Source organism: Cryptomeria japonica, chromosome 8 (assembly GCF_030272615.1).
Source record: "Cryptomeria japonica chromosome 8, Sugi_1.0, whole genome shotgun sequence".
Taxonomy (NCBI): Eukaryota; Viridiplantae; Streptophyta; class Pinopsida; order Cupressales; family Cupressaceae; genus Cryptomeria; species Cryptomeria japonica.
Genome location: NC_081412.1, coordinates 403,303,178 through 403,313,386, shown reverse-complemented (window position 1 = coordinate 403,313,386; position 10,209 = coordinate 403,303,178). Strand labels below are relative to the sequence as shown.

Sequence of the window (10,209 nt, the reverse complement as noted above, 5' to 3'; positions counted from 1 at the left end):
CAATGGGGGAGAATATACATCTGACAACTTCAAAGACTTTTGTAATTCTGTTGGGATTAAGAGGGGGTATACTGTACCATATAATCCACAATAGAATGGAGTAGCAGAAAGAAAGAACAAAACCATTATTGAAGCAGCAAAAGCCATGATGCATGACCAAAACTTACACACTTCATTCTGGGCAGAAGCTTCAAATACAACAGTCTACATTCAAAACAGATGTCCGCACTTAGTTCTAGAAAACATAACTCCTAAAGAAGCTTTTACAGGGAATAAAGAAGCTTTTACAGGGAACAAACCAGACTTAATTCATTTAAGGATATTTGGATGTCTTGTATATATACATGTTCCTAAAGAAAAGAGGACAAAACTAGAACCATCCGGAAAAAGAGGTATCTTCATTGGCTATAGTGAAAATACTAAAGGATATCGCATTTACATTCCAGGGAAAAAGTCTGTTGAGATAAGTAGAGATATAAAGTTTCAAGAAAACACTACACTCAAAGAACCTGAGGATGATAACATTACTAAAGAAGAAGAAGATCACATAACTGAGATTGAGAGGGAGAATATCATAGAAAATTCCAAACCTTCAGACATTGAGAGGGAGGACATCATAAGAGCTTCTGAACCTCTTGTTGATGGAAATATTGAAACACTCAATAACAAGAAAAGACCTCTATGGGCAAGGAAAATGATTGAAGAGAATAATGTAGAACCAAATGAAATTTCCAAAGAAAATAAGAGAACAAGAACTCTAAAATGTTATGCTGCACTTCTAACCGAATTCACAAATTCTGAACCAACAAATGTCAGAGAAGCTTTATCAAAACATGCTTGGAAAGATGCTATGGTTGAAGAATATCAATCTATACTAAAGAATGATGTTTGGGATATAGTGCCTAGACCAAAAGACAAATCTGTTGTCTCATCCAAGTGGTTATTCAAGATCAAATATGCATCTGATGGTAGCATTGAAAAACATAAAGCTCGCTTTGTGGCCAGGGGATTCTCTCATAAAGCAGGAATTGATTATGAAGAGACATTTGCCCCAGTTGCCCGGTATACGTCAGTAAGAACAATCATTGCAATTGCAACATCCAAAGGATGGAAAATTCACCAAATGGACGTAAAGACTACATTCCTAAATGGTTCAATTGAAGAAGAAGTATATATAGAACAACCAGAAGGATTCACCATACGTGATAAAAATTGCTATGTTTGTAAACTAAAGAAAACTCTCTATGGGCTAAAACAAGCACCTAGGGCCTAGTATGCAAGGATAGACAACTATCTCTCCAAACTAGGGTACTCCAAGAACCTAGTAGATCCCAACATCTACTTCAAGGCTTCAAATGGCAATATGATTATATTGGTCCTTTATGTTGATGATCTTTTGATAACAGGAGAGGATAATCTCATTGTGAAATGTAAGCAAGATTTGACAACAGAATTCGATATGAAGGATCTAGGGCTTCTACATTATTTTCTGGGATTAGAAGTATGGCAGAAGAAAAACTATATCTTCCTAAATCAAGGAAAGTACACCACAGATATTCTAACTAGATTTGGGATGATGGAGTGTAAGCCATTAGCTACACCAATGGAAACTAATTTACACAAGCTAAAAATTGAGGCAGAAGATTCAAAACCTACAGATCCCACACTCTACAGACAAATCGTCGGTTCACTCATCTATTTGGTAAATACCTGTCCTGATATCTGCTATGCTACAAATGTATTAAGTCACTTCATGTGTGAACCTAAGAAGATACATCTAATGGCTGCTAAACACATTCTAAGATATTTACGAGGCACAATCGAACTTGGCTTAAAGTATGAAAATGTTGAGATTCAACTTGAAGGATATTCTGATTCTGATTGGGCCGGAAGTACCACTGATCGTAAAAGTACTACAGGGTGTTGCTTCAGTCTTGGTTCTGCTATGATATCTTGGTTCAGTAGAAAACAGTCAGCAGTTGCACAAAGCTCCACCGAAGCAGAATATATGGCAGCCTCCATGGGAGCTCGTGAAGCGGTATGGCTAAGAAAGTTATTATTTGGATTATTTGGAAAAACTCTGAATTCAACCATAATTCACTGTGATAATTAGAGCTGTATCAAGCTCTTAGTAAATCTAGTTTTTCACAATCGATCCAAACATATTGAGATCCCTTATCACTACATAAGAGATATGGTAGATCAAAACGTCATAAAACTAGTGTATATCAGTACTGAAGAACAAAATGTTGATATCTTCACCAAGCCACTTGCAAGATTGAAGATAGAATACTTCAGAAGTAAACTTGGTATGACTAGATTATAATTGAGATTATTAGGATGAAATTCCTACCATGTGTAATTTGTTCATGAATAAATAAACAAAATGTATATTGCAATATTCTAACTGTGTTCAAGAAGATGATGATCTTCTTATGTTTAAGGTTACTATTTCAAGGTGACGATCTTGACAATAGTTGACCAAGTGTCAAGATTGACTACATTAAGTTGTTGTCCCGGATTGTGCCGGATATCTTGATCCTAAAGTATGTGATCATCTCATGATTGACTTCTTAAGTGATTGTCCCGGACCAAGCCGGATATCATGATATTGAGTTTATGACAAGACTATATTAAATGCTGTCCCGAATTGTGTTGGAAGTCATGACAGAATATGCTCCTAAGAAAATTACTTAGATCCACTCCTGCTAAGAGGGAGTGTTAAGATATAGCCCTCGTGAATCTAACTGCTGGTAAATCGGTTATTTTATATATATCATGCCCATGTGATTCTCGATCACACTATATTAACGGATCATGCAGTTCGGAAATTAAACATAAACAAACTAATTGTTATGAACGATTGCCTCCGTAGGGGCATGTCCATATGTGGCAACTGCCATGTATGGACATGTCCCTACGTAGGCAACCTTTCCTCTTGTATTTAAAAACCGGATTCAATGATGGAGACGATCAATAACTTACGGCAATCAGTCTTCCAGAATCGCTGTCATTATTCTTCGATCCATATTTCACAACAATGTGTTTGTTTAATCAATCTAAAGGGTAGCTACCTTGCAAAAGTGGCCTAATTGGGGCTTTAGGGCTAGTAGTGCAACATTAGTCCTCATAGGAAGTCCAAAACATCAAGGGTTGAATTTGTGATATGTTTTTAGCCTTGTTGAATGGTGCCATTTCATGTAGACAAGTTGTGTCTATTCCTCTTGTGATTGGGTGCATTGGGACTGTCCACCGTGGAAGGGCTACTAGGCCTAAGTGGTGTCTATGTTGCGATAAACCTTAGAAAGAAGGTTGTGTTCAGTCAAGTCTCATTTGGGGGTTTGTGAGATTGTTCTAAACATGTTCCAAGGTTTTCAAACCACTGCCTATTGTGCCTCACACCATGTTCAAGCATGTCTAGTGAATGTGTGTTAAAGCCTTGAGGGCTAAGGATTAACATTGTGTCATGAGTTGTTCACCATATATTGAATGTTTCCATTTATGTTTAGAGTCTTGTGAGGGGTCTGAGACTGTTGTAAATTTGATCTCAAGAAGGACCTTTCAGCTTTGGAGTTGTGACCAGGAAGTTGGCTTGTCAAACCCGATCCTCCACAAGGCTCTGCATCACATTTTTCAATGGACATTACCTGAGTTTAGACCTCTCACACAATTTCAAGTGAGACTTGTGTGCATAAAGAATCGTCTTTGCCAACTACACATGGTAGAATTTCAAGCAATTAACGTCTCTCTCATCAATCTTGGTTTTGCAATAATTACAAACCAATTCACACTTGAGGAGGCATGTTTCCAACAAGTTCCTATCTTATTAGCATTGACATTATGGCTAAATTGCAAGTAGATTACAAAAAAAGGGGCAAAATTTTTAATATTTGTACTTTGGAAGGATGTAGGGAGAGAGGGGTGAGGGGACTTGGGACATGAGAGAAAATGAAGAGAACAAATTCTCTTCATTTTTTTCTTATTGTTTCTTATAATAAATGAAAGATGGAATGCTAATGTTAATTTTTTTTTAAAAGACATGCCTCTTACTTTTTTGTTGGTTTCAAATGTATAATGGGCTACTCTGAATGAACCATAGGATGCTCAACATCTACAAATGCACCCTTTGTCCACTATTTTTTGTTGCTTTCTATTGGTTGTGTTTTGCTCAAACCTCTTCTTGAATTCTATGATCTTTCTTTTTGTTTTTGCTTGTAAGTGACGTCTTTTTTTTTATATTGATATTTTAGGGTTTATAACATGAGCTTTTTTTTTTTTTCAAGGTTTTGTAGTGTTGAGTCCATCTATTGGAAACTAGCAAGTTTAGTATACTCGACGAGTCTCTCATAAAATTACTATCTTTAAAACAAGTTTGTAGACCTCATTTTGACATTGCTAAGCTTAAAACTCACTAAGTTTGAGAGATAACTAACAGATATTGGTTCTGATTTCGAATCCAAGAGTTTTAGTTACTAACAATTCCTAGGCTCCTCTCCAATGTTTTGTGTACCTCATATTTTTAAATACCTCCAAAGTATGACATTTTAGTAAGTTCAACTTAATGTCTTATTAGTAACGAGTTTATCTTGCCTCAGCCTATGTATCTTAGAGAGGTTGTATCATGATAAAAGAAAATGAGCAGGTAGTAGACGGGATTGTCTGGTGTCTAGACAGTACTATGCAAGAGAAGTCCATGAAGACCTCTAGAAGGTAGAAAATCATTGTAAGAGCTCATGAGATTAATTGGTGTTTACTTCATTTATATATATATTCTATACTCTCAATATTTGTACACGTTAGCTTTCATGTTACTTGCACTTAGCAACATCAAATTTAGAATATAAGGACTGCTTTCCTATATTTTACCCATAGAACAACTTAATCAATCAATGCACGTTAAAATTGTATAAGATTTGTTTTGATGAGTTGAATTACAGATTAATTCGATCCATCATAAAGAAATCTCTGCGTGACTTACAAAAATTCAGTTGACATCTTTGAATTGGATGCACATGATACAATCTTTCAACGTTGCAACATTTAGACAACAAGATTTCTTCTATCGGGCATTATAATTTGCTTCAAAACAAACATTTTACACAGTAGATCACAAACTACAACGCTTGTAGGCTGTAACAATCCTTAAGAAACTGAAGATTCTTTGGGATTAAGACAAATGCCAGCTAATCATTTGTCTGTATCATAATGAGAAGAATGAAAATAATTTCCAAAAAGTATTTTAAATCGGATCTTTTTCAGTAACAATGGTACTTTTTGTATAGCAAAGCACTTATCGATTCATACACCCCTGCCTTCTTGACCAAACTTTATTTCTCAATTTGGCTCCATACTAAAAGTCTCTTAAATGCCTGTATAGGAATTACTTAACACCTATCTTTCCTCAGAGAAGTTTCTCAGCTCTAAAGACTACGTTTATGCATCGCAATTAAAGAGCGGTGTCCCGGGTAAGTCAGAACCAAATGACTGTTAGCATATCTTCAACTGAAGTGGAGTACAAGAAGGCGTATGCGAAGCAATTTGGCTTCAAAAAATCCAACTGATGTGGGTATATCCTCCAAGAAACCAACAATATATAGCGTTAATCAAAGTTTATTAAAGATGGTGAAACATCATTTTGTGCATGAGTTATCCAAATTTATAGAGGTTCATTGCCACTTCAACAGAGACATGGTGTAGAGATAAGAAACACATGTAGTTCGCCTCCACTTAGAATCAACTTGGGGATGGCTTTTCAAAGTCATTGTCTCCTAACAACATTGGATAGTTACAGACTAGACCCTTCATAGCAGACAATGTACAGAAATTACAAATTCGGTGGGGGTGTTGGAATAATCAGAATATTTGATTAGTTTATTAAGGGAATCGATGGTTGTTTTAATCTCTCGAAGGTATTTTCATTGTTAAAAACATATCCATTTCAGGATCTCTATATTTTTTATTGTATAAGCAGGGAAGGGCCCTGATCTTATTTCAGTATCTCTATGTTATGCAATGCAATGTAATAATAGATTTCTTCATCTATGTGTTTATCTCCATCATAAGTATCTATTGGCGTGTTGGCGAGCTTCTCTTTAGTCTATTTCACCAAAACAATTTGCCTGCAGGTGGTACTTCTAGCCACTTCCAGCTCACTCCACTACCCACAAGTAGAAACTGTTCTCTTTTCTTTCTTCTGCTTTAGTTGCATCTAAGCAACTTCTTTCCCATCAATGCTGCCTCCTCCATCTTTCCAATATGGCGTCATTTTTCCCTTCATATTTCAACGTGTAAGGCTGGCTTTCCAATTCCACACAACGATGATCTGCAGAGATAAGTGTACGAATTTACAGAAGATTCCTCAAACTTGGGACACAAACTGGAGCTCCATTCTCGGGCATGTGCTATTACATACAGTTGCTTTTTGGGCCGCTTTAACGTGGCCACATGATGAAGGGAGCAAGTCCAGCAGTTCCCCACGTCAGATTCGCATCCTGTTCATCATCTGCAAAAAAAATATGTAAGATCGTATTAGAGTTAAGATAACATTCAATCCAAACATTTACAACAAAAATCCTGAATTATTTCTCCTACCTAGTAAATTTTTGTCAAGTCAAACTTCCCCAATAGTCATAATGTCCAAAAGTGGAACACTGGATGCACTGCATGAGAAGCATTTTCTAAACACACAGATTTTTGCAACTTCTAACCACTGTTTGCTTTCACGACTTTTGCAAAAATAGACATAAAGTTGGCGTAACATAAGGAAGTTTGGGAAACCATGTTGAGCCCAAGGATCAAAACTAAATAAGGGTTTTAGGAATCCAATCTAGAAGGAGGAAAAGGCTTTAGGGAAATTGTGTGACAGATAATACTATACTTGGGTTCAATGAATCTTGAAGAAAGAACAAAACGAAGCGGGAAGAACAACTATTTAAAACGGGTTTAAAGAGAGATTATACACTTTTGGTGATCTAATTGTCCATGAAGCTAGAATGAGTTCTAAGTTGAAATGCAGATACATTTCTGCATTGTATTGTGCTTATTCTATAATATGATGCAATTCAGGCAATGAGCTGTTTGCAATTATTAGTGCTCGTTTTCAAATTTCAGATAGAATATCGACTCTGTGCCAACTGCCAAGCGATATCCCATGTAAATAATATAACAGAACCAACCTTATTAGTTCTCGCAGTTGAAAAGTAGATGTATAAATAAAATGGTTAGCAGTAAGCAATTGGCCAGAAACTCAGACAAAAAGTGAAAACTGTCTCCGGTATATACAATATAGGGCAAAGAATGAAAGCAATTAGCAAGCACAATTCATTAGCAATCACTTCTCATTTGTCCCCTATCAAATATATATTACCTTGGAGATCCTCATATTACAGTGTGCCAGAATGAACTGATATTCACCCGATCCCATTAGGCTGCATGGTATCCCTCATTTTAGTATCACCAATAATCACCACACGAACAGAGTCCATTGTTAAAATTATGGAATCGATTAGTGTCCCTCACTACAATTTCTCTTTCTACAATCTTGGAAATGAGCTTGATGCTAGTGTGGCAGTCATCACAAACACGGAGGTTCTTTTTTATTCGAATAGTTGCTCCAGTAGGTGTACTAATAAGCCCAAAAGCAAGTGCCAGCTTTTCGCTGTGGTAACGAAGAACATCTTCCTTCTGCTCCTCCTCAACATCCCGCAGAACACAGCTAGTGTTAGGAGCATATCCCGCATCTTTCATTTTCTGTGTTAGTGCTTCTAACATTGCATATATCCTCTCAGATTCTGGATGCAATCTGTCGCCAACAGCAAAAGTGTGGACTGTACTCCTTACCTCAACCCAACTGAGTCCAGTCTCCTTTTTCACTCCCCTATCTTTCATCAATTTCCTTACTTTTGCTGCATCATCCCATTTACCAGCTGCAGCATAAATGTTTGAGAGCAGCACATGAGTGCCTGAACATTGTGGCTCTAGTTCAAGAAGATTTTCAGCTGCACGTCTCCCTATTTCTGTGTTGCCATGAACCCTGCATGCACCAAGTAATGCTCCCCAGACAGAAGCACAAGGCTTAAATGGCATTGTGTTAACTATTTTATCAGCCTCCTCAATGTGCCCAGAACGACCAAGAAGGTCTACAATGCAAGCATAGTGCTCTGATGTTGGAATTATGTCATAATCTTGTTGCATAGCATCAAAGTAATAGCGACCCTCGTCCACTAGCCCAGCATGACTGCAGGCAGAAAGTACACAAACAAAGGTGATATTGTTTGGTTTTGTCCCTGCCTGTTGCATTTCTTTGAAAAGTTGGAGGGCCTCAATGCCATACCCATGGTGAGCATAACCTGCAATCATAGCTGTCCATGAGATTACATCTCTGGTAAGCATCGATTCATGTACTCGTCGGGCATCCTTTATGCACCCACTTTTTGAATACATTTCAATAAGAGAATTCCCTGCACATTTTTGGGATTCATATCCTGTTTTAATGACGTGACCGTGGATTTGCGTACCCTGTTCAAAAGCAGATAATCTTGCACATGCACTGAGAACGCTGGAAAATATAAATTCGTCAGGCTTAATATCCCGATGAGGAAGCTGGCAAAACAACTTTAGGGCTTCCTCAACGAGCTCACTCTGAACATACCCTGCAATCATTGTTGTCCATGTGACAACATTAGAGGTAGACATTTTGTCAAACACATGGCGGGCATCTTCTATCCGTGCACATTTTGTATACATATCAACAAGCGAACTTCCCACATACACATCAGAACCAGACTTGGTTTTAATTACGTGAGCATGAACTTGCTTACCCGGTTGCAATTCTGCCATGGCAGCACAAGCCTTCAGAACGCTGGAGTATGCAAACTGATTTAATTCAATTCTTGCTCTCCGTATCTGCCTAAAGAATTCAAGGGCTACTTCCGGATTTCCGTTCTGTGAATAGCCTGCAAGCATAGCATTCCAAGAGATACTGTCTCGTCGTGGCATTTTGTCAAATAGTTTGCGTGCATCATCTATGCAGCGACATTTAGAATACATATCAATAAGAATGTTGTTTGGAACAATATCTATAAGGTTTCCAGTCATAATGATTTGTGAATGAACCTGTCTCCCTTGTTTCAGAGCTGCTAAGCTGGCACAGGCTTGAAGAATCGCAGCAAACGTGAATCGGTTTGGTTTGACGTCCGCCTGTTGCATTTGGCAAAATAGTTCTAATGCATTTTTACTTCGTCTATTCTGTGTATACCCCGTAATCATGGACATCCAAATCCCGGCATCTCGGTCAGGCATTTTGTCAAACACTTGGCGAGAGTCTTCCAACCTCCTACATTTGACATACAATTTAAGAAGCAAATTGCCAAGAAAGATATGTCCAGTAAATCCAGTCTTGATAATATGGGTATGAAGCTGCTTTCCCTGTTGAAGAGCTCTTGTTTTAATACATTCGTGTAAGAGGTGGGTATACAGATTCATGTCTTGCTCCATTGTATCTAATGTACAGTGTCTCTTGCCATCGCTATTTTATAGCAAAATTTTCTTGAGCGATTGAAGCGGTGTGCATGTTATAAGGAAATGCAAAATACATCATTGTCATACCCAAATTTTGAAATGTGAAGTTGATCGCATATTTACTCATTCTGCTCTCTGCTGTCTATGTTGATCAAACATTCCCTGATGAGCAAGTTGGAAAAAGTCTGACTTGAATGCGAAATCAACGCATTTATCGAATAATACGAAACAACAACAATTTCCGTTAATGTATATGTTTTGTGGATAACAGAACTTGTTAGAAAAAGTATCATAACACTCACTCTTTGTTTTTATTGGGAACACTTGTAATATATCGTATTCTCTAGTGCAATGTATATGTGGAAGGCGAAACAATATATATTTTTTTCATATACATAAAATTAATTGAAAGATCATTAAATAAATGGTGTTATGTGCACAACCAAAGTTTAAATGAAAAGTGATAGCTTCAAATTGAGTGAGGATCTTAGTATAATATCTTTATATATTATTAAACATTGAAAATTTAGTATCATAATTATGACTTCTTTGAAATGTAAAAAAATCAAACAAACAATTATTATATAAAAATACTTCCTCTTTGTATATCTCTCACTACTTGCTTTTGCCTCTTTCTCTTTCCCTCTCTCCCTCCCTCCACCCTCCTAATATATTTTCACTTCTCTTTCT

At 37.1% G+C, this 10,209-nt stretch overlaps 1 protein-coding gene across 1 annotated transcript; it reads right to left on the bottom strand.

The window, feature by feature from the left end:
- Nucleotides 1-4,992: 4,992 nt before the first annotated feature.
- Nucleotides 4,993-9,821, bottom strand: LOC131079460 (putative pentatricopeptide repeat-containing protein At5g52630). The gene is made up of 2 exons (XM_058017423.1): nucleotides 7,367-9,821; nucleotides 4,993-6,502 (listed from the first exon to the last, which is right to left on the bottom strand). The coding sequence occupies exon 1, from the start codon at nucleotides 9,493-9,495 to the stop codon at nucleotides 7,453-7,455; it is 2,043 nt and encodes a 680-aa protein (XP_057873406.1). The 5' UTR covers nucleotides 9,496-9,821; the 3' UTR covers nucleotides 4,993-6,502; nucleotides 7,367-7,452.
- Between the last annotated feature and the right edge of the window lie 388 nt (nucleotides 9,822-10,209).

Bases quoted from the DNA above. Each gene is read 5' to 3' on its own strand.
- LOC131079460 (XM_058017423.1), bottom strand. From the start codon at position 9,495: ATGGAGCAAGACATGAATCTGTATACCCACCTCTTACACGAATGTATT.